Below are 23677 nucleotides of genomic sequence, written 5' to 3' on the forward strand. Positions count from 1 at the left end.
GTTCACACATTCTCCAATGTTTCGTAAAATTAGTATTCCTGCAAGCTTTCTAAATTTAACGAGCCGAGATCCAGCTTTCTTCCATCTTCTTTCAACGAGCCTGAAAGGGAACGTTCGGCGAACATTATCGAAATCGAAGAATCACCTCCGCGTTGACTAATTCATTGCAGCAAAACTTTGGACCCTCAATGTCGGAATCTCTCTTTCTCAACACGCTAACATCCGTCGAAATCAATTCGAGAAGATTCGATTAATACGTTTGTTTATCTCCTGTTCGAACAAAGGACGTTACTAAATATTAATTAAAATGACGACAACCTAATATGTAATTATCGATTTTCGCACATAAAAAAAATGCACGCATTAAAAACGATAAAGATCATTGTTGAAAATCATGTTACACGATAGCGCTAAAAACATAAACTAGATTGAGTCGCTTTCCAGATATCGTGGTCATTAATTAGATAAAGATAATTTCGAGAAAGAACGCGTTTAAGTTTAGCTCTGTTTAAGTTTTATATGTCTTCGCCAACTTTATGCAGATCATTTCTTCCATTGTGTACCTCAAGAAAACGTAAGAGAACAAATCGTTCTTTCTTTTTTTTTTAAGCATGGTTTCTTTTAAAGCGACCCTCCAGAGGGACCGAGTAACGGATATCCCGCGGAAGGAGGTCTCCTTGCCCGTCTGGACTCATCGACGGGCACGAAATCATGCTAACTACGAGGTCCGCGTGCGTCGAGCTGCGTCCGCTGCTGACGTTCACTTTTCAATACGGGGAGGTTCGCCGCTCCCCCACTATTTCACTCGTACTTTCATTACCTCCAAGAAATTCATCCGGCGAGGCCATTTTTCTATCATTGCCAGCTTCGTCGTCCCAGGTGATTCTTGGCCATCGTACGAGCGAGAGCCACGCACCCGGGGGACACCAGAATTTCGAAACACCATTTCGGAGGTCCGCGAAGGGCTGTGTGAAAACGCGGACCAACTTGTGAATTATGACGACGAAAGCGAGAGGCCTCCACGAATCAACGCCCTGGAAGAATCCGAAAATGCGACCGCAACGATTCACGTGACTTAAAAAAAAAAAGAAAAAGTCTCGAGACAACGCGTCGAGAATACAGATCTCGTCTCCCGATCGAACAAAGGAAGAATAAACGACGAAACGAGTGAACAATTTAGAAAATCAAAATTTCCGAATTTTTCGGAAGATCGACTGTGATTCGAAGTATTCGTATTTTTCGTTTGGTTCTGCTGTGATAATTAATTCGTACTTGTTCGAGGAGAGACGTTCTTGCAACGCTTAGATCGAAGTAACGCTATTTAGGTAACGTCGATCATGATTAGTTGAGATCGATCGTCGACTCGAGTAACGATCTTGCTGGCTCAAGTGTTTTTGGTGTCGAACGTATTCCGAAGATGACGAACCGCACGTGGATCTGCATTTTATTCGCGTGCATCGCAATCGGCGGGGCGCGATCCTCGGCTAACGTTTCGGAGAACCCTGCGCAGGATCTGCTAGCGAATCAACGCACCAGGACTGTATTGGAAACTGAGAGAAACGACAAAAACTGGACCACCCTGTCCGAAGCACTGGATATTTTTAACGTGCGCCATCTTGCCAGCAATTGGACCGAGGGGAGATATCCTGTCGATGAACAATGCGCCAAAGACATCACCAGATACATCCAGGGACTGAAGAGGAACGAGAGATGGGCACTGAAAGGTACGTCGTATTGTGATTAACCACCGACGAGTCTCAATGAATCATTAATATAAATAATCGCGAGCGATTAACTTTACAATATTACAAAATAATCATTTATGACTACGAATGGCAAACGTAAATTTGCATCTGACAAATGTTGTGATCAACGATTGCGAAAGTATTTACAAAGTAATCATCACCTCGGTACATCGCTCATTTAAGTCCGCTATTATCGTAGCGCTCGAAGATTTCTATTTGCAAACGATTTTTCTAGTCGAAGGGTTAATCGTTCGGTGTCTCTTTAACGATCGAAGATTGCGAAAATTTTCTCCATTCGGTGACTTCCAACCTAACGACCGGGCCGATCTTCTTTTTCCAAGCGTTACGAAATCATGGCGGCGTCGCGACTCGCGGACAAAAATTTCTTATACAAATAGAAAGTTTTACAATGTTATGAGTCAAAACTGCTCGCAGTGTCCCTCAAGTGCACCCTTTTCTCCAGTTCTGTTTACGAGACTACATGTACAAAAAGTCGCGATCATTTGTTTAGAAATTTTTTAATATTCTCACAGCTTTTTACGTAATGTTTCCTCTCGTCGTATTGTTTCAATGATCATCGATATTAAGATTGCCGTCAATTTGAATTTCCTCGTTCAATTATTCAAGTTCCTCGTAAATTTTCCTCGTCTAATGTCGTTTTAATAACCGTAAAAATTAAATTGCTGTCAATTCGAATATCCTCACTCGATGATTTCAGTTCGAGTATGTAAATTTATAAATGTTTCCTCCACGATTCTCAGGGTTGAATGCTTGAGAAACAGCTAACTGGTTTAATATCTCATAGTTGTCGTATTAGCGGCTAGAGAACGATTGGCGAAAACTGGTTAAAATAATCCCGTGCCGAAGCAGGAAGTATTGGAAAACTATAACTTACAACACATGATTTACGACGCAACGATAGGGTTGACAAAAATTATTCCCCTGAATTATTCATGCATCACACGAATATTAAATGTATTTTATACGTGCCCCTTTAATCTCTTGATTGCTTTTGTATACTTACAAGAGAACTTGAAAGAAGAAACACGAAAATCCTCCCGATCAGAAGTTCAAAAGTTATTAGAATTTTAGATGTTGAGCTTTCGTAGAAATTAGAGAAAGAAAATCGGCGACAACAGTTTCCTCGAAGGAACCGCAGTAATACACTTTCGTGGGTAAGGAAAGTGAGAGTCGAGGCGTGTCGCGACAGCTGGCCATAGTCGTCCTCCCTAACACATCTGTCTTTCTCCCCGGACAGTTGCTCTTGGTTTGCCTACTTTCATCGTGAAATTTCACTTTTCGTGACCCGAGAGACGCAACTCCTTGCCAACGGGCAGCTAGCCGCGACAAGTCGCTTTCGACGCTTCCGAAACCCTCGGTCAATGCCACTTTTCGCGAGTTCCTTCGGGTTTGCGTAAGTTTTCACGGTCGGTCAATGGAGCACCAGAAGCGATACAACATAATCGTTTGGAATTAATATCAATGAACATATCAGAAAATGTCCCGCTGGATTCTTCGATGTCTGATTTTTCTTCTTCGAAAACCCGTTGAAAAATGTCGAAAGGTCCTATAGCTACAGTCGTGGTACATAGCCTCTGATGCTAAGCCTACAACAACTGGTTTAACCCGTTCGAGCTTCATTTACTTTTTGCTTCGTGTGGCGAAGTTGCTGGTTGCGCGTCTGCGACCGTGTTTTGACACTAGTCGGGCTCGTAGTCGTGGCTGAATGGTTGTTAAATTTACCATTAAGTCGTATTTCAATTACCAAATTGCCCCTTTTACCAAGCTAATCTGTATAGTAAGAAGAAACGAAATATACAGTTCAGAATTAATTTGCATTAAGAGTTGGGAAAACGTATACAGCAGCAAATAACTTTATCTACGACGGCTGACTGTGACGTTTGACCTAATACGCCTCCACAGAATGTCTCCCTTTCTCTGTAGAATATCGTTCGAGTAGACCTGGCGGGTTTCAATGTCCGATCTAAACGTTTCCAAGAGGCCCAGACTACTTGCCATCTAGAGTAAACCATGCAAGACGTACGAATTAAGAAACATGACGTTGTAAGTTCTTAGTATCGCTGTGCCACGCCTTAAAAATATCCCTTTTCAAAGGCTGCGCCGTCGACCAGCGTGGATCTGCGTAGATGAAAGCAGCAAGTGGGTCAGGGTTGTCCCTTCGTCTTTGTGCAGCTTCAGGAATGCACAGAGACTGTCAGACAGGCAGGCGAGGATGAAAACGATCGTAAAACGACGAAGATAATTTATTCTGAATAGCTAGCACACTCTGGTATAAATAGAAAATAACCACGGCGGATAATTGATAATAATTCCGAAGTATGTAATAAAAAAGAATGATACCGAGTGACACGGTCTTAATGTCCATCGACGCTTATTAAACGAAAAGAATTCTTTCGATAGTCGAAATAAGATCAGTAGTTATTACAGGGTTTTAAACGAACCACTACCCGCACATTGGCCAGTTGCAACTTATCGGACCTTGCGTTTTACGACTGTTACGATTTTTTCTATTACTAATTGCACAACGTCGATCGATTATCGCGCGAGATCGTACGCAACGCCATCAACAAGCAAAGGTCGGCTGGAAAAGGATACGTGATCGAGAAACTATGACGAAAGGCAAGCAGTTTGTTAGAAAATTAAAGAATCGAATCCTTCATTCGTGATTTTTGAGACAACGTTTAAAGTCGACGATACGAAGAGACATTACGATGATTGGGTCTCGGATATCACGCACGTAGAAATGGTAATCGTGCCCAAAGAATTCTGCCTGTGTCTAGGACTCTTTTCCAAATTTATGGCGAAACCTTTCGCGATATAACCTGCCTGAAATCGAAGAAACGAGTCGATAAACCGCATGGCACGACCAAAAGAGGAACAAACTGGTTCTTACCTCGTTTAGTTTCGGCGTATCCCGTTACGAGGAAGAAGTCTCTCGATTGAACGGTACTGAATAAGGCTGAGGGCACATGTTACATCGACCCGAATGTGGTAAACTGTATAGGATCTGTACTGAAATACAGCATTTCTGATCCAGGCCCTATCGCAAGTCGAGCCAGACCATATTAGCAAGAGTATAAAATAAAATCCAAAAAAAGGAGTATTATACTCTAATAATCAAAATAACGAAATACAACCAAGTACTTGAAGACCCTCGAGCACCCGCAAAGAATATAATAATTAGTCGATGATTAAGCAAGAACGCACTAAAAGCTAAACGATTAATATCGTGCAGTTATCGTCCCTGATAGAAAACTGCCAAGTAGACAAGGTAATTCCGAATGAGAGAGAAGCACGTGGATGTCACGTTTGAAACGTGTACCATAGATGAGAACACCCGTTTTCTAGAAAGTTGTTCCTGTGAGATAGGGAATAAAATTTTGTTAACGTCCAATTATCTTCTAATGTTTATGATTTCCGGTGAGAATCGCGTCCAGAGCTCTCCCCAATTTCCAAGAGGAAAAGTCCACGGGCGCCGTCGACTTTCACCTCTCGTCTAGCAGCGTGCTCCGTTTCCGTCGTAGGAACTTCAAATTTGTACAATACCGCGAGAAAGGTGAAAGGTGCTGTACAAACGAACGACATTAGCGACGTTACAATTACGACATTTGAAACGGGACTAACGGAGCGCCAATTGTGAGAAGCGTTCGCCTTTCGACTTTCAGCTGCTCGGTAGAGGAGACTGTGATCGATAGAAGCAAGTTAAATAACGTAAGGATGATTAGGTCGGAAAAAGGACTACTACGATATAATATTTATATTTTTAATCTCCAGCGATTCGTGCAACGTTAGAAAGTCCGAGGAAAACGTAAGCGATGGAACACAACCGAAGCAGAGAAACCGGCACAATTATCGAAATTACGTCACGCCGGGTAAAAAAACCCGCGTCCCAGGAAGAAAGGATTACGTGTAAGGCGGGCTTGCGAGCGCAACTTTCACGTAACCCGACTTTTCTTGAACAAGTCGATTCCATTATATCTCTTTCTTTTCCAAAGTGACATAACGCGATACCGGGCAAAACACCCGGGTCCCAGCTTCCTAGTTCGTGGCGCACGCCGCTCACGATCTGCCATTTCTCCGGCGAACGCTCTTGCACGGCGGCTTTCGACGTCTGGTTGGGTGAAACGTGCGATTGCACGGACCGATTCGTGAAATTTATAACTAACGGATCCCTAAAGAATCGAAATGATAGATGCATTTCAGAAAAACGGAAGGAGTAGAAGAGATAACCAGTGTCTAATTGCTAAAGATCTAATCGTATCTCGAGACGAGATACCTTTATTTTACTCTCCAGAGTTATCCCCTCTGTTTAAACACTCTGTATACGTTTCTATCGCGTGATTGTTATGTAAGGAAATATACCCTTATGTACTTTCTACGTGTTACGCTTCCAAACAGGTTTCCTTCGACGTAAACTTGCACATGCATGTGGAACGTACTCGTGGCCTAATCTATCGCGTTTCTCTATTGTGTCGTGTAACTTCACTGGTAAAGTCAACGAGAATCAGTCAAACGAGAAGAAAAACTATGAACAGATATCTGTATAAATTTTGAAAAATATCGACATAATGTACGCATGAAAAAAGTTGCACATTTTTTTAAATAGTCAACACACACGATCGTGGAGTCTTGAAACCTGTTTTCGCATTAAAACAAAAATTCTCGATTGCAATAGCGACAATTTCTCCGTAGGTTCTCATAATCGAGTATTGTTGCAAATCAATGTATTTTCCTCGTAAAGACTGATGCGATAATTTCGTGTTGCGAAAAAGAGTTACACGCAAGTTTAAGAAGCGTCGATATGAAACGTATAAAGAGTAGAAAGTACCTGCGTATACACCTTGCGTAACAGCCCAAATACATTCCAACTCGGTCATTCCATACGCTCCGTCTCGCTTATTAACGAACATCGCATAATACCGCTGAGTTAAGGAACAAGCTCTCCGACAAACGAACGCTGAAACAGAAAAGTTTCATTGCAACATTAATATCGGCGTGTCTTTCTCGCGAAACGCTGCGTACGGCTAATGATACTATAATCGAATTACTGCTTGGCGTACACGTGAATAACCAAACACAATTTCTTGAATCTTCAGCCAATTTATGTATGGACGAACCGCGTCGTTGTTCTAACTGTAAATCAAGAGAAAAATGTAAGCTGAATGGAGTAAAATATATATGTATAATTAATTAATTTCCAAGACAGACTTCTGAGACTATTCAAGCCTGAAGTTAAGCCAGAAATTTAGGACGAATGGGTTACGATACGTATAGAAACATAACGCGTAATTAATTTCCAAAGCAAGGTTCGTTCCATAGCGCTTTGAAATCCTCTCAGGATGGCCTATTTCCAACAACATGGTTTGCGGATTGAGGACAAAATTTAACTCTAAGGCAAGCTCTGATCGATCACCGCTTGCCAAATCGTTCCTAAGGTAATTGGGAAATGCAGGGAGAACGCAATCGGGACTCGTTTTCGCTGACTGATCGCCGATTATGGGACAGCTTTGAAACGCATAGATTGCCGCAACCATTGTGATCGACGCGCCGTCCTAACGTCGGGCGTGCCAGGCGTTTCACTTTTCGTTCACCGGAAAAAGTTGCGCGCGTTATCATTTTTCATTCCTTTTACGGAGTCGCGTAACGCTTGGTTACGCAATCGAACGGCCAAGTAGCATCCTCGAGCCACGGTTTCGCTAATTTTTGCTGCATCATCCGCGTATCGGATTAATTCAGGGGTGGCCAAGGCGACGAGCTTCTCGCAAGGAGCTACTCTTAAATTACAGAAGATGTGGAAACATGTTTCAAGTACGAAGCAAAAGGTTTTAATTCTTTCTGCATTCTGTTAATTTACAGACCTCTGGAATCCGTACAACTTTTACTTGGAATACTTCTCGGTGACTTATGTAATTTTAGAATCGGAGGCCTTCTTTAATATAGAAAAATATAGAAGTAAGAGTTTGAGCTCCTTACTAAGCTCCTTAGCGAGTGAATGGTTAATAGGATTTTAAAAAAGAGAGAGTAGAAGCTCACGAGCTCCTTATGAAGTCATCTATTCATTCTTAGTCCAAGGAAAATGGCGATCCGTAAGAAGAGATGTCCTCAGACAAGATTGCAATCGGTGGCAGTAAATTTCGTTGCTATTTCTATTAAGGAAAGCACGAAGGACACGTTTCTAGAATTCTCGTTCGTCTGCTTCGTGCTCATAAGTCGGACACGTCCACCTGGACATTAATATTGCAACACGAGCAGCTATGTAAAAGAGAGCCTTTCTCTTTCCGAATTACTTTCCCTATGATTGTCCAGACCGTGCTGTTTGGCACGTTCGATAGATCGGAAATAAACGGTAGATCGCTTTGTCACGGTCAATAATCGACAATGCCTCCGCCAAAGGAAACCACTCGCTCGGAACGAATAGCCAGGCCCGAAATTAACCTACTTTTCTTTGCCTGTATCCGAGTTTCTATCTTTATCAATTGTCCACTTAGTCGTCTAATTAAATTAATTGTGAGTGTCCAAAATAAACAAGCTACACGATTCGATTGCATAACCAGCGCTCGCTGTGATATAGAATTAAAATTGGGAATCCTGAAACATCTCGATGTTATCTTCTCGAGAAACGCGAATGGAAATTTGATACAAAAATCTCGAGAATGCTGGGGACGGGATCGACGAAGCACATTAATCGCGATCTACAAGGCTAGCCACGGTAACACGCTGATAGATTCAAAAATTTCGCACAGAAATTTTGTTTATGCAACTGCTTCGTTCGTCGATCCAAATGTCAAGGATCTCGGTGACCCATGTTCGTATTACAGATAGCTTTAGCATAGTAGAATATACAGATTGATAAATGTAGATCGAACCAAGAATAATTACCAAATAATAACTGGTTCATATAAACAAGTGCATAATCATTTTTCACTTTCATTCTTTCAAGTATGAATAATGCGTTTCGTTTATAAGCATCAAGAGGTAAAGGTAACGAGAAATTTCAAGAAACTTATCGTTAGTCCTCAAAAGATTCCATAGAGACACGATGAGCATTATTTAAAAGTGCCATTGTTTATCGTAAGAATGATAGAAATCTAAACTAAGCCATGTTGTTGTTCGTGAACAATGCGGGGTTAGAGAAGCGTTAACAAAATTACGCGACGAGTTTGAATTTCCAACCTGGCGCCAGTTCTCTCGATACAACCAGCCAGGTAGGTGAAATTCGCCTCATTCAACAACAGGCGAACAAAGTCCTGGGGCAGCGAACCGAAACCCAGTTTTTTGAGCAACGCTCGTTGCAATAGCCCTTGATCTTTGCCTAGGAGGCCTCGACCATGAGTGCAACGCTCCGACAAGGAGACCTCTTAGCAAACCGGTCGCGCTCCTTGCGCGGCACCTATCGAATTCGTTTTCCCCTTTCTTTTATAAAAACAATTTTTCTCGGAGTTCGGAGCTACTCTAACGGTAGAATCCTTCGCGCGTTTTCCCAAAAATGAGCCTGCACCTAACTCGATTCATTAAAACTTGGAGGTACACCAATCAAATTACGACGGACACCTGCGTGTCTTATCATAAAACTTTTACGTTATTAAAACATTTTACTTGTCGTATTCGTTACTTGATGTTTCCGTCTAAATAAGAATGGTACCTGTTTATAGCGTTACAAAGGCATTCATGAATGAAACCTGGCTGGATTTCGTCAATGAACTACATAGATCGTATCGTTATTCTATCACGAAACGACACGCGAGTCACGCACGAAGATCGAACTTGACTCTGACTCCCGCAATGTCGTCCCGTGCCAAAGAAAGTAACGTGTTCGTAGATGCCCATTGTCATTCTAATTTCTCCGTTGCTTCTGTGCGGACAGAATCGACAATAAGGTCTCCCATCGTCGAGATCATCGAGCGATTGAATGGGATGTCTGGAACGACGAGAAATTGAAGACTTAGTTCCTGCCTTAAATGACTGCGTCTATAAGTGGCAGCTGGGTAACAATGTAACGGTGTAAAAGTGACTATTATATTTCACGTTATTTTAATATGGAACTGAACTTGTACATATTTTTGTTTAAAAAGTGGAAACATTATGAAAGCCTGCCTGAACACACCCCCACCTCCATTCCTCCACATAAAGGATGAAGCAAACCGTCCGCCGTATTTCGTACAAGCTCGTGTAGGCATTGCCAGGAAGAACGTTCGATTCAATTATTCCATGTCTGCAATCGAGATTTCATTCGGCTTAATCGCGTGTCGCAAGTTGGATAACAGCACCCTTCGCGGCTCGTTTACATTTACACAAGAGACGTTCACTCGATGATACATAATTTTCATTACCAACGGATTACGACATTCATCGAGAGAGGCGGTTCTCTAATAAGACTTTCTATCAGAGAAGAAAGTAGCATTATCTAATCGTCGGCGTTCCAGGTTTCCACAGACACCCGTGTATGTGTTGTACCCTAATCACGGGTCCGTTGCGTTAACGATAAATTGCGGTTACGGGATAAATTGCAACGTCATCGTTTCACGCAAAACAGACCTAACCGAGGTTTTCATCCGAGCACGTTTCGCAACCGGTTTCCGGCGTCGCCATTTCGTTGGGTCTGACGTCGTGGAAGCGAAATTTCTCTCCGATCTTGTAATCCGTGCCAGATTATTTCATACGCAGCTTATGCGACGAGGTATCGGTGAATTCAGATTCGAAAGCAGTTCTTGACCTTGCTCACGTTCCTCGTGGTTCGTTTCGTGATCCCGAACGGCGTACATTTTCCCTCGAGCACGTTAAACTCGTTCGAACTTCTCGATCTCTTAGCCACCTCGACACTCTGCAGGTTTCGTGAAAAAGTTCGAAGGTGAGAAGGTCTAGAGTTGAATTCTACTTTTCGTTATTTCAGCGGACGACGCTTCGGGTCGTTACGGCAACGGTTTCTTCTGGGGAAACTCTTACTACGTCGGATCGTCCACCGAATGCGTCTACATCAACGAAGACTATGGAAGGCCGATCAAGAAAGCGCGTCCGGGTGCCTTGATGGAGGAACTGGACGTGTTCAACGCGGAACCGCGGAAGAGGAACACCGGTCCCAGCGAGAACAATCTCTGGATCGACATGAAAGTGGACAAGCCACCCTACAAATTAGGATTTTACATGATGACCATTTCGATAAACGCCACTGTGGCGCCTGCGGTAATAGGCTTGGTAATATTAGCGTAGAAACTCTACACCAGTGGCTGGCAATCTTTCTCGACTCTAAAACAAACCCAACCCTTATTTCATACCTGCAACAAGGAAAACTAACTCGTATAAAGAAGAAGAAGAATATTCTAAAAAAAAGAATACAAACTCCAGATTTATTCGTGATATTAAGAACAAACGAAACCTTCGAACCGCCCACACTGGAGTAAAGAAAGTTAAACTATGCGTGGAAGAAGCAGATGGATTCGTTTGATTTTAATCTCACGAGTAAATCTGGAACCGTATTCTTTATCCTGATTAGTTCAACCCCGAGTACGAGTAACGGGGAGATTGAACAACGTTGGTTTTGAGAATAATTAATTGATTGCAGACGCGAACGATTTATCTAGGAGTGTGTCTGCCGTTCTCGTGTTCCGCATCCGATGTCTCTGTGATAGCTAAACTCGCTGGGAGTTCTCTCGCCGCGCGGCATTCGTCGATTGAAAAGATTCGGGACCAGCACGACATGTACAACATGTACGAGGACCCTGTGTTCTGGATTTTATTGTACGTTCGTAGAGCGTAAAGGCAAAAGCGTCGAAAAATCGGTTATCCTGAGATCGCCAGTACTGGAATTAAACGTAAATTTCACTTTCAGCGGTGTAACCGCCGTAGTTTTCGTCTTGATGGCGTTTGGTACCGGATACGACATCTACGTAACGAGAAAATATTCACGTAGGAACATGATTTACGATCTGGAGAGGCACGCGAAACTGGACCAGCTGGCAGGCAGAAATCAAAAGCCACTAAACGGTAAGAATTGTGCGCGCGTAAGAGTTTTACGCTTCGAACGTCCTTCCCGTGTTTTTTCCTTCGACGCTGACACGAGAGCAACGAATAGAGCGTCATTTGGTTACCCCTCCGAGATGAAAGAGGATCGACTAACACTTACAGACTACCACAGGACAAGGACAGTAGCAGAGACAGTGACACGCTTTTATTATTGTATTTCGCAGCTTCTCAAGGTAAGGTCTACCTTCCTGTTCCAGCGACCGATGCTACCATCAACCGACAAGCGCAGGCGGTTAATAACAACAACGATCACGAAGGTAGTCTACGCTCGACTACTTCCGAAGAACACAAATTCGGTGAGCAGAACGTTTCGTAACGCATCAGACGAACTGCGTAGGATTTGCTTCCCCAATTTTAAGTAAACATTCTTCTCTCGCTGCATCGTTCCCCATATAAAGAATATAGTCACTGAAAACATATGTCGCGGCAAAGTAAAAAAAAAAAAGAAAAAAAAAAAAAAAAAAAAAAGTAGCCCAATTTGGACATCCTCAATCGTATTTATATAAAATCTGTTCGTAGGCGTACTCGAAGAATTGTTGCTGTCCTTCTCGGTGCTCACCAACGTGAAAATCATCTGCGACAATAAGGTCGGCGGCGATACGATCAGCACGATCCATGGTCTGAGAGTGATATCGATGACTTGGGTGATCCTCGGCCACACCTGCATCACCGCGTTCAAGTTCTCCGACAACATGGAGTATCGGAAGGTCGTGGAAAGAAAGTTCCTTTTCCAAACGATCTCTAACGGCGCTTTCAGCGTCGATACGTTCTTCTTCATGGGCGGGCTGCTCGTCAGCTTTCTGTACTTCAGAACGAACGCGAAGGGAGACTTGAAGACGCTCACGCAGGGTACACGGGGCCTCGTCTCGGGCAGTTTGAAGTTTATCGGGCTGCTTCTTTACCGATTCACTAGACTCACGGCCCCGTACATGTTCGTGCTGGGCGTAGTTCAAATCGCTATGAAATGGTTCCACTCGAACTCTGTGTTCGAGCCTCCTACCGCTGATCATTACAATTGTCCCAATTATTGGTGGAGGAATTTACTTTATATCAATACCCTGTTCCCGGTCGACCAAATGGTGAGTTCCTACTAGTCGTCTTCGTAGAGATGTTACAGATATAGATAGTAAGTGGAAATGTCTCAAGAGACATTGCGATAGTAAACTTTTCTCGTTAGTAAGAGTAGACACCTAACGTCTGGATAATTTCAGTGCATGATTTGGAGCTGGTACGTCGCGGACGACACTCAATTTTACATCATCGGCGCCGTGATACTAATCTTAGCAACGAACCACTTCAAGATCGCGACATTCGCGTTGAGCACTCTTTTACTCAGTTCCTGGTTAACGACGGGCTACATCGCCTTGGCGAACAACCATATGCCGAGCTCCGACGACCCGTTGGCGCTTTTCGATAAAATCTACGACAAACCGTGGACCAGGCTCGGCCCTTACCTCATAGGCATGTCAATGGGTTACTTTCTTTTCAAAACTGATTGCAAAGTGAAGATGACCAAGGTAAATAAAAAAATCATGATACGTTGATAGCTCCTAATGAATTACGGCTTTATCTCCAATTCGATACATTCCAGACGACGGTCTGCGTGGGGTGGCTTCTCTCTTCGGCGTGTCTTTTGAGTCTGTTGTACGGCTTGTACGAAGCAGACCTTAGTCCCATAATGGCAGCAGCTTACTCCTCGTTAAGTCACAGCATCTGGGCATTTGGTTTGTCTTGGATCGTGATGGCGTGCAGCACAGGTTACGGAGGTAAACGTTACGCGATGAAAACTAAGTAAAAGCTACGAATACTCGTGTAAATCGCGAGAGGATAGTATAACAAATCCGATCTTTACAGGGTGCGTGAATAGTATTCTATCAGCACCGATCCTGTATCCAGTCAGTAGAATAACATACTGCGCTTACTTGATACATCCGCTTGTGATTCGACTAACAGCTTTGAACTTGGACTCGCCGTTTCATTTAGGAAAATACACTATGGTACGTCTGTATACAAATAAACTATTTTTCTTTGTCTTTTTTTTCCACGCTTGTCGAACAACGTAATTAAGCGAGATATGTTTTCCAGATGATAACATTCCTTGGACAACTGGTTCTGTCCTATGTGTTATCGTTCATCATATCGTTGTCTTTCGAGGCTCCTATAGTGAGCATGTTAAAGATACTTTCTCCGAAAAAACGAAAACGCATACAATGAGGCAATGGCATAGCCGTTAAGCAGAACACACGTCTCGTTAAGTTATTTATATATGTTTTTATTGTATGTAATTGATGTAAAAAAAAACAAAAACCAAGATATCATGTATCAACGAGAGAACATTGACACGATACAAACATGGTGTAAAAGTCACGTGCGCTTTTGCATTGCCGCAAAAACATGTAGTCTTAACTTTTCTATGTAATGTTACTTATAAAATAAATTATTTGTCTTTGTATGTTCGCATATTCTCACCCCACCAAAGAATACATACCTCTTCGTGCGTAACATACGAAAACTAAATAAAGATATATTTTTTGTAAAAACTTTATGTGAAAAATTATTTGTTTCTTCACGCATCGTGACATCTTCGTATAAAATTAATATATTTTATTGGCCACCTTCTATCGCAACCTCGGTATGGATTTCAACATAGTACGGTCCTTGATCGATAAATTCTTTAATTTTCTGCATTGTACTCGCATCGAATATATCCTGCTCAGCTTGCGACAGCTGTGTAACGACTTCGTATTTAGCATCCTTACATTCTTTGAAGCTTTCAAGGTTTCTGTTCAGTAAAAATTCTACAAGGCCCGGATAAGTGGATATGTATTCTTGTCCCCACACCTGCGACGCAACAACTGCCAATACCTCTAAACACGCTTGTCTGATGTCCGCGAACGGTTGTCTACACAACGCTACGATCATATCCAGCGGATCGTTGCAAAGAGAATCGAACCAAGATTTTGTTAACGACAAAATTCTATTATCCTGCTCTGCTTTCGGTACATTGAGTATAAGAGCTAAACTGTTGAGTCCACGAATTCTTAAGTTCGTAGGCATTTTCTGTATGACTTCGGCAATTTTTTTTAACGCGCATGGCATTGCTTCTCCCAAAGCTTGTAAAGCGTATTTACCTTCCACGCTCGCGGAAACATATCCCAACGTATCTAACGCAACACCGAGAATAGCTTGATCGCCGCTTTCTATTACTTCGAACAACGCGGACACTACAACTGGATATTTTGAAAAGATTTCGTTGGGCCAGTGACGCGCAACGTTGCCGAAAAATTTCATTAGACCAGGAATTAGTAAATTCGACAAAGGATTTTCATTGGTTTTGGCTACTTTCTGAACCAGTTTCTTCAACACATCTTGCTGTTCTAAGTAACTCAGTCCTTCTTCCTTTAATGCTAATTGCGTTAAAATTTCTAATGCGTTTACCTGTAGCAATATATCATTGTTCTCAAGAACCTCGAATAAACTGTTCAAAAATCCTGATCTAGCAGATGCCTCCAAACCTTCCTTAGAAGATTTTGCTATGTCCACGACAACTTCGTATATTCGAAAACTAACAGTGTCATTTTTTACCAATAATCTAGCAAAACTTCGTAACAGTTCGCCTGAATAGATAATCCGCAAACCATTCACATTTTTACCAATTTCTTTCATTATAGACATAGCATGTTCTGCTACTGTCAAGTCATCATCTGCAATCCTATTTATGATAGTAACAAGTAAACCAACATTTCCAGTAAATAAAGATATCTTCTCTGGACTGGATGCAATGCATGAAATTTCATGCAATACGATAGACCTAACTATGGCATCTGAATGTGTTATCAATTGAGATAATTGTACAGAATATTTTTCGTATACTTCCTCGGGCTTTAACAGAGCGAATAGCGTCTTCAAAATATCGCACACTTGATTTACAAATTCACTGTAAGAGAAAAAGTAATAGATGTTTAATGCCTTTCCATTACAGAACTGATTAATACCGATTATTGATTCGAAAACTTAAAATTACGGCATGTATTGCGCCTAAAAAATATTATTTACTATATATAACTGGACACGTTTCGGCGTTTCTACAGAATTAGCGTTGTCATGATACCTGTCATTTGTGGTTAACTGAGTAAACAATGGACCGATGTCTAGATGACGGGAGACCTGCTCGGCTTCGGTATTATTTAAACTGCCCAACTTGATTTTAATCTCTGAGAGGATATTATGTTTTTCTTCGGCAGAACTTAGTTCGCCAAGACGAGCAATTTTTGATTGTAACAACTCCGCCATGGTCAGCGATTTATTAACGAATGAATATAGTATCAATGGTAACGAAATATATAGATTCGTCGCTTAGATAATTCATTATGTATAACGCTGTCTTTAATCAAGTAAATAGAACTAAATATATTTAGAATAATTGTAATATTACAATAATTAACTAAAAGGTATCGGTGTTGCCACTAGTACTTAAATCGGTTTAGTATAATTGAGTGGTTTAGGGCCAGTTTTGCATTCAGTAATGTTTCCAGTGTTTTATTGATTTAATTACTTCAAAATTACGAGAAATATTGTTAGTTCTTTTTGATCGTTAAACATTTTTTTGTTGAAAAATATTGCATTTCGTGTAAAAATATAGTATCGCCATCTCGCGGTGAGAGGATCGAACTAAAATTCCGAAGTTTGATCAGCGCTCCTATCGGGAAAACGCTCAAGTTTGTCGTAAAATAGTTCCTTTTTTTATTGATAGATGGCGTCATTTGTATTTTTTACAATTTTTTTTATCATATTCAATAAGAAATTAATGAACAAGCATCGTGATATTAAAATATGAATGGAAATAATTGTTCAACCTTTAAATTATTTATTTTAGTTTAAAACAAATAAATTGCCCCATCTAGCTTTGACAGTAGCAACTATTCGAGGACAAACTTGGGCGTTTTCCTACCGATGGCGCCACTAAGGAGTAATGGCAATATAATGCAAAGAATCGTATTAATTAAGCATTTATAAAAAAGAAAGAATAATTAAAACGGTGAGAATTATATTCATTACAAATTTGGGCGTTTTGATGTCAGGGATGCTGATTGAAGGTTCCAAAATTAGTTCGTTTTTTTCATCGCGAGACGGCGATACTATTCGTTGATCCATGAATCGCAACGCAGATACCTATAGCGTCACTGATAAGAAATGATATTTAAATATCTCTCTGGATGCATTCAAGCAAACACAAGTAAAATTGATGGCTCACAAAAAACCGGTAAAGAACGTGTGTCATTAATAATTTCTGTTGATTACGATTGCAACAAGTACAGCTGTCTGTCACAACCGAAATCTTTCCGTGAAGTGGCCAAGTTACCGATGACGGCGCATGCGAATACAATTTGAAGTGCATACTTGAGATTTTTTATTCGTCTTCAGATAGTGGACTACGGCTGTCAAACAGAAACAGATCACTTTAATGACACGTGTGCTAGGTTAGTGCACCGTATTATTGTTTATATGTGAACTGGATTAAAACTGACGTGTGTTCTAATACATATTTACAATTTATGTTTGTAATGTTTCTGGGTGTGGCACAAAGCATCAGGTACAAACTCTGTTTACGATACTATTACAATTTATTTCTTATTTTAATTTTATTTAGTATATATTTCTTGATATTCATACAATTATGCGCTAGACATTTGCTACGTACAATGATTTTGTTTCGGGTGTAATGTTTAAGCACTTTTAAGGTTATACCACTTGTATGTGTTTAGAGTGGACCGCTCGATATTGATATACAATGTTATAATTCGATTTGTAAATGTAACCATGCAATATACACGTGACGTTTTGGTCTTTAAAATCAGCATTGCTATAATGATTTGTAAATATCCATCAGTTTTTAAGAAAGTAAAAGACCTTGTAAAAGTTTTGATACGTAAACAAAGCATGATTTTGGAATTTGTACTTATAAGTTCTGTTTAATAATATGTTTGTACTTGTAGTTGGAACAATTAGGATTGCCTAGCAATGCCAGTCTATTAAATGTGAAAAATTAAGGATCAAACCAAAGGTGCAAGCATGGAGAAGAGAGGCAGTGCGGAACTTCTGAGCGTGGATCAAAACAATTCCAAAAATGCCAGTTCAGACTCTATTAATTCAGATAGCAAGAGCAGCTCTCTTAACTCCAAGATAGGCCAAGAATCGGTAACATAAATTGATTTAACAATCAAATAATTTTTTACTTAAAATTTTCTGCATATCTATTTGTATGCAAGCATTCAACTTCTATAGGAAAGCTGGGAAAAAGCATCTCAATCAAAAAGTTTTTCCTCAAGTTCTACATCAACAGATAATAACATTGTCTCTGCTTTAGAAACAAGACAAGATGATCAAGTAAAAGTGAGTTCCTTATAGATGCGTATAGTTGACATGTTTTGTTTGTTTTAAATAGTTATTGATCGTCCGAGTCTTTTTTTTCCAGACGATACGCATGATTTTGATTTCATTAATTTGGTATGTTTTACCTTCTGTTGGGAATTTGTTTTATCACTTTTACTTTATAGATAGTTGTATTATTATAGGCAGAAGATATTTAGCTGATCGAAGTAGTCTACCGATGTTTATAGTATAATAGTTACTCTGTTAACGTATCTGTTTTTTCTCGCAGAACTTATCTAGCGGAGAGACGGGTCCACCGCTTCTTAACGGTGAACGAGTACAAGGCATTACTCACGAAGTGACGCACGTGTGTCCATATTCGGGTCCAGTTAGAGGAGTTCTTAGCGTTACAAACTACAAGCTCCATTTTCGAAGTATAGATCGCGAAACGCCTTATGTGGTCGAAGTACCATTGGGTGTCGTTAGCAGAATCGAAAAAATCGGTGGTGCGTCTAGTAAAGGAGCGAATTCCTATGGAATCGAAGTATTCTGTAAAGACATGCGGAATCTCAGATTCGCTCATAAACAAGAGAATCATTCCAGGAGAGATGTTTTTGAGAAGCTTCAACAGTATTCGTTTCCTTTGTCTCACAAGTTACCTCTCTTCGCATTCGAATACTCCGAAACATTTCCTGAAAATGGCTGGAACGTTTATGAGCCCATAGCCGAGCTAAAACGGATGGTGATAAATATTAAGGGACACATCACCTTTAAAGCTGAAGAAATTTTTTCGTATACGCACTGAAAGTATACACACATCGATTGATATTTCTATGAACGGTGCAACGCTGAGTTCTAAGAAACTGAGAACAAAATTTTGATTTTTTGAGACTGTAAAGATGGTGTTTCCCTTTAAAGAATAAGTTTTAACGGAACGCCCATGGGTTTCGTTTACTAATTAGTGATTATTTTCAGGGGGTTAATAATGATATGTGGAAAATATCGAAAATCAATGATACGTACTCGGTGTGCGATAGTTATCCGGCTGTATGGGCAGTACCCGCGTCGGCAACCGATGATGACTTACACGCATCGGCAGCTTTTCGAAGCAGGGGGAGACTTCCCGTGCTTTCGTGGATTCATCCAGAGAGCCAGGCAACTATAACCCGCTGTGCTCAACCGCTGGTGGGCGTCGGTGGCAAACGTAGTCGCGAAGATGAGAGATATGTTCAACTGATCATGGACGCGAATGCGCAAAGTCACAAGCTTCTTATTATGGACGCTCGACCGATGCCCAACGCGGTGGCGAACAAAGCGAAAGGTGGCGGTTACGAGAGCGAAGATGCTTACCAGAACGCGGAGCTCGTATTCCTTGACATTCACAATATACACGTGATGAGAGAGAGCCTCAGAAAGTTAAAAGGTATCATGGTTTATTATAATAATATCTTTTAATAAGTAGGTATAAGTAATGCGAAGTACCGTAGTAATTATCGTAAATACTGTTTGTCGTCTTTCAGAATTATGTTTTCCAACGATCGAGGAAGCTAGATGGTTGTCGGGAATAGAATCTACCTATTGGTTGAAACACATCAAGTATGTGCTCGCTGGCGCGTTTCGGATAGTAGAAAAAGTTGAAAATCACAAGACATCGGTATTGGTGCACTGCTCGGATGGTTGGGATAGAACATCACAGGTAGTGATAAAATGATCGCATGTACTTTATCCTTAAATATGTACCTTTTAATATCTATAAATGTTTGCAGCTCACAGCCCTTGCCATGTTAATGTTGGATCCGTATTACAGAACTATCAAAGGTTTTGAGGTTCTTATAGAAAAAGAATGGCTCAGTTTTGGTCACAAATTCCAACAGGTGCGCGTATGGAATGCCGAATTTTTACAATTATTATATATACATCGATTCGGAGTAACAATAACCACGACGACGTTTTAGAGAATTGGTCACGGCGACGAACACCACAGCGACGCGGATAGGTCTCCAGTATTTTTGCAGTTTATAGACTGCGTTTGGCAGATAAGCCTTCAGTTTCCCAACGCGTTTGAGTTCAACGAGCATTTTCTGATCACTATCCTCGATCACTTGTACTCTTGCAGATTCGGTACATTTTTATTTAGCAGGTATTTTACATAACATTTTCTTTTTACATAGTCCATATTAGCTGAGCCGTATTAACTACTGCAACCGTTTCGTTGGTTGTACAGTGAACGTGAAAGAGTCCAGGAACAAGTGAAACAAAAAACTGTCTCCTTGTGGTCATACACCAACAGTCAGTTATCCCTCTATCAAAATCCCTTATACTGGGCAGCTCCGAACTGTCAACTCGTTTTGATGCCGATCGCCAGCATGAGGTATATTAAACCATGGAAAAGTCTTTATTGTAGATGGAACCCCAGCATGCGACAACAGGTTCGTAGAAAGTCGTAATTTGTCTTCGAGCCGAACAACGGATCTCGAATTTTACATAAGATGTAAATAGTGATAGTTGATAATTGTCATTGCGTGTGTTCTTCAAGGATCCTGTTTATCAACGAACAAGGGAACTTCTAGTCTTTAAGGAACATCTCGAGAAGCAACTCGAAGAAGGTCACCGCGAGCAGGCTTCCCGAGCAAATCGACTCTTGATATCATCGGCACCGCCCAGGATACAATCACCGATTCACTCATAGCACGGCAAAGATTCAATCGTCATTTAACGGTTTGTAGTTGTAAATGTGCTCCATGGTTCTTCCGGCCGCTCGACACGGCGTATGATACCGATTAAACTCGCAATCGCTGTGTACAGAACACTTGTTGATAAAAACAGAAAAAAAAGAAAGACGTTTACGACTTTTGCGTAGTTGACTCTACAGATTGGTCCTCCTTCCTACATGTTAAGGATATAAAAACCTGAAACAATGAATCGTATTAAAACACGCCAGTGTCCGTGAAAGGTTTTGCTATCGTTGTTTCAACGAATATCTACGGAATGTATACGTGTATGTATTACTCATTTCTTCCCGATATGCCTAGCAATTAACTTGTCTACCAACAGAATCGCTGGAATCTCTGCGAGCAAGGATAATATCATACCAAATGTGAAAGAAGCAACGAAGATTCCCAGATACCAGAAAATCTAAAAAGGGAATTTATTTTACGGTAACAGTTTCTATTCAGCGATGCTCGGTTAATACCATTGCAACTTACAGTCGTGGTACTGTCATTGAAGATGGGGTAGTTACTTCCCAAATACGATATGTATATTATAAGGGGGTTTAACAGGTAAACGCTGTATGTTAGCTTGCTCAGGGGAACCCAGCATCGATGCGCTAAAATTTTAGTTACTATACCTAGAAGCATAAAAGGGAAGTGCTAGACAATTGAAAATTGTTGTATGAGTTTTGGTTAAAACAGACTATGTTATCAGATTAGAGGTGAATTAAGTAACAGCTCCTTTACCGCCGTTGTTTGTAGTACACGCAACCGTTACCCACGCGATGCCTAGACTCCACATTGTTCTGGACACCGCTATGTACAAAGCAGACACAATGGGGGCTACGGATTTATCGTATACGGCGATAAGGATCGTCATATTGCACACTATACCGCATATCCATCCGATAGTTATGGCTGCCTGAAATAGATCACTTTGATATCACATTTGGTATAACATGGTTTAATCGCATTGGATGTCTCGAATATACATAGAGACTGGTGTACGTAAAATGTTCGTTTGTTTCCATAAAACATTAAACATGGCTCTAAAATGTCTTCTACTTCAGTTTGAAACTGAGGAGAGTTCCTGAGGCTAAACAAAGTTGTAAAAAAGCTCTCTCCCAAGAAATTGATAAGACCACGATACTAGTAGGAAAGTGGGGAAAGCCACTCGACGCTTGCTTATTCTATGGAAGCAAGAGTGTCGATCCCTGACCCAGGCTATTATTTGTGACACATAAAAAAACGACATAGAACGTCCACTAATCTATATAGCGATTAGCAATCATAGATGACGATTGGCAATATTACTTTCGACATATTCACTTCGTAGTTCCACTTATTAAGTAAGCTAGCCGTGAGCATTCCTATCCAAAATGGTCCAATTCGAATCCACGGTGGTGTGTAAACTTCGGTCAACAGGTTCAACTGTACATCTATTCTAAGGGAAAATACGCATATTTAGATACTCGAAATATTGTACAGAGCCGATGCCAAATATTTTGAACACTTACACGTGATAGTAGTTGGTATTATACGCTATATAAGCGCACGATATTATCGATGAAATCAGCGATACAGTGCCTATGCTTATGGCGAGGTAAAAGTGCCTGAAACCGTTGATCGAGTTAATAATAATAATAATAATAATAATAATAATAATAATAATAATAAACGAAATATTTAAACGTCGAAGTGTAAAACTCACGTGTTTGATAACATTAGCACCATTAAACCGATTATGAAGAAGTTCATATCATCGGATAGATACCAACTCCACGTAAGACACTGAAACAATTATTTCGCGTAAACGATCTCGATCATTCGATTGAAAATAATAAATGATAGTAAATATTTCTAATGTTTTCTATGTAAAAATTGTAAGATTATTCCCGATCAATATTCTTTAACGACATCTGTTTTGAGATGCACAACAGATACAAGACTTTGTGCTCGTACTCTTTTCTGGTCGACGGCTGCGTTAATAGATCGAAGCGGAGGTCAAACTATACGAGCAAAGGTCATGCTAGAAAGGTAAGTTCAATTTTCATCCGTATAGGTAATCCAGAGCACGACATTCTCGAGATACAAAAGAAATTTTATTTAGTATGACAGATATAGCGATTTTCTTTATCGAGTCTTCGATGAACCATCTACGTAAATAGGGGTACGAATATTGTATCAAGTCTGGAAGGTTTCCATACCTTGTTTAGTAAATTGCTCTTACCGATTCGTCCCAGTGGAAGAAATTGGAGATGTAAAGTAAATTCCTCCACCAGTACTTCGTACACGTAATGTGTCCTTCCTCGTATAAAGAGAACACCGAGGTATTATCAAGCCAGGTGAATACTAGTATCCCGAGTAGTATTATGACTCCGTATGCAGGTGTAAGCCTTAAAATTCAATTTGCACAGTTTAGATCGTTTTTGTGAATGTACTTATAGGCTCTACAGAGACAATTTTACAGTATCAGCAGTGGCGGATCTACCATCAGTACCTCCAAAGATATCTTTAAATAATGTACGTAAGAATTATTGAGCATAAAAAGTTTTACAAGAAAGTTTGTGGCAGCATATATCTATCTTTAAAAGACAGCCCATAAAAAACGTTTCTGCGTTATGGTTTGTAGTACTAAATCAACGTACACCCTACGAACCATTTTTTAAAGTAATCACTTAATCCGCATCACACCGAAATTGGTGTTTACTTGGATAAGTAAAGAATTGGCCAATAAACATGATTAGAAGAACAATGTATTTTTTTAAAACTTTTAAACTATCACAATGTCTCTTGTGAGTTTCCGCC

General features: G+C 40.6%; 4 protein-coding genes across 11 annotated transcripts in view; 2 read left to right on the forward strand and 2 right to left on the reverse strand.

Moving 5' to 3' along the window:
- Positions 1-813: 813 nt before the first annotated feature.
- LOC128891979 (nose resistant to fluoxetine protein 6-like) lies at positions 814-14238 on the forward strand. 3 transcript variants are annotated; one of them, XM_054151993.1, is made up of 10 exons: positions 814-1724; positions 10657-10958; positions 11326-11501; positions 11593-11747; positions 11951-12082; positions 12306-12865; positions 12998-13303; positions 13378-13552; positions 13641-13783; positions 13872-14238. In XM_054151993.1, the coding sequence occupies exons 1-10, from the start codon at positions 1418-1420 to the stop codon at positions 13998-14000; spliced, it is 2385 nt and encodes a 794-aa protein (XP_054007968.1). In that variant the 5' UTR covers positions 814-1417; the 3' UTR covers positions 14001-14238. The 3 variants fall into 3 exon arrangements, with proteins under 3 accessions (XP_054007968.1, XP_054007971.1, XP_054007969.1); XM_054151996.1 differs by having other exon boundaries at positions 816-1724; positions 11984-12082; XM_054151994.1 differs by having other exon boundaries at positions 816-1724; positions 10657-10946.
- LOC128891983 (26S proteasome non-ATPase regulatory subunit 5) lies at positions 14038-16115 on the reverse strand. Its single transcript, XM_054152000.1, has 2 exons — positions 15898-16115; positions 14038-15723 (listed from the first exon to the last, which is right to left on the reverse strand). The coding sequence occupies exons 1-2, from the start codon at positions 16077-16079 to the stop codon at positions 14391-14393; spliced, it is 1515 nt and encodes a 504-aa protein (XP_054007975.1). The 5' UTR covers positions 16080-16115; the 3' UTR covers positions 14038-14390.
- An 849-nt stretch (positions 16116-16964) lies between these two features.
- LOC128892218 (myotubularin-related protein 2) lies at positions 16965-21009 on the forward strand. Of its 4 annotated transcripts, none has more exons than XM_054152471.1 (10): positions 16969-17379; positions 17783-17984; positions 18072-18179; positions 18448-18900; positions 19134-19581; positions 19679-19854; positions 19925-20032; positions 20114-20298; positions 20383-20587; positions 20695-21009. In XM_054152471.1, the coding sequence occupies exons 2-10, from the start codon at positions 17859-17861 to the stop codon at positions 20845-20847; spliced, it is 1962 nt and encodes a 653-aa protein (XP_054008446.1). In that variant the 5' UTR covers positions 16969-17379; positions 17783-17858; the 3' UTR covers positions 20848-21009. The 4 variants fall into 4 exon arrangements, with proteins under 4 accessions (XP_054008449.1, XP_054008446.1, XP_054008447.1 ...); XM_054152472.1 differs by having other exon boundaries at positions 16969-17266; XM_054152474.1 differs by having other exon boundaries at positions 16965-17379; positions 20383-20832.
- LOC128892216 (nose resistant to fluoxetine protein 6-like) overlaps positions 20924-23677 on the reverse strand; it is a 7201-nt gene continuing 4447 nt past the window's right edge. Inside the window, exons 7-14 of one of the 3 annotated variants that reach the window (XM_054152463.1) lie at positions 23100-23265; positions 22581-22660; positions 22387-22482; positions 22184-22313; positions 21617-21791; positions 21365-21507; positions 21168-21293; positions 20924-21067 (exon numbers count right to left, since the gene is read on the reverse strand). In XM_054152463.1, coding sequence (XP_054008438.1) covers positions 21168-21293; positions 21365-21507; positions 21617-21791; positions 22184-22313; positions 22387-22482; positions 22581-22660; positions 23100-23265 — 916 coding nt within the window. In that variant the 3' untranslated portion in view covers positions 20924-21067. Of the gene's footprint in view, positions 21068-21143; positions 21294-21364; positions 21508-21616; positions 21792-22183; positions 22314-22386; positions 22483-22580; positions 22661-23099; positions 23266-23677 lie in introns of all 3 variants that reach the window. The other 2 variants (XM_054152465.1, XM_054152464.1) reach the window with 2 other exon arrangements.

This window comes from Hylaeus anthracinus, unplaced genomic scaffold, assembly GCF_026225885.1.
Source record: "Hylaeus anthracinus isolate JK02 unplaced genomic scaffold, UHH_iyHylAnth1.0_haploid 12002, whole genome shotgun sequence".
NCBI classification, from domain to species: Eukaryota; Metazoa; Arthropoda; class Insecta; order Hymenoptera; family Colletidae; genus Hylaeus; species Hylaeus anthracinus.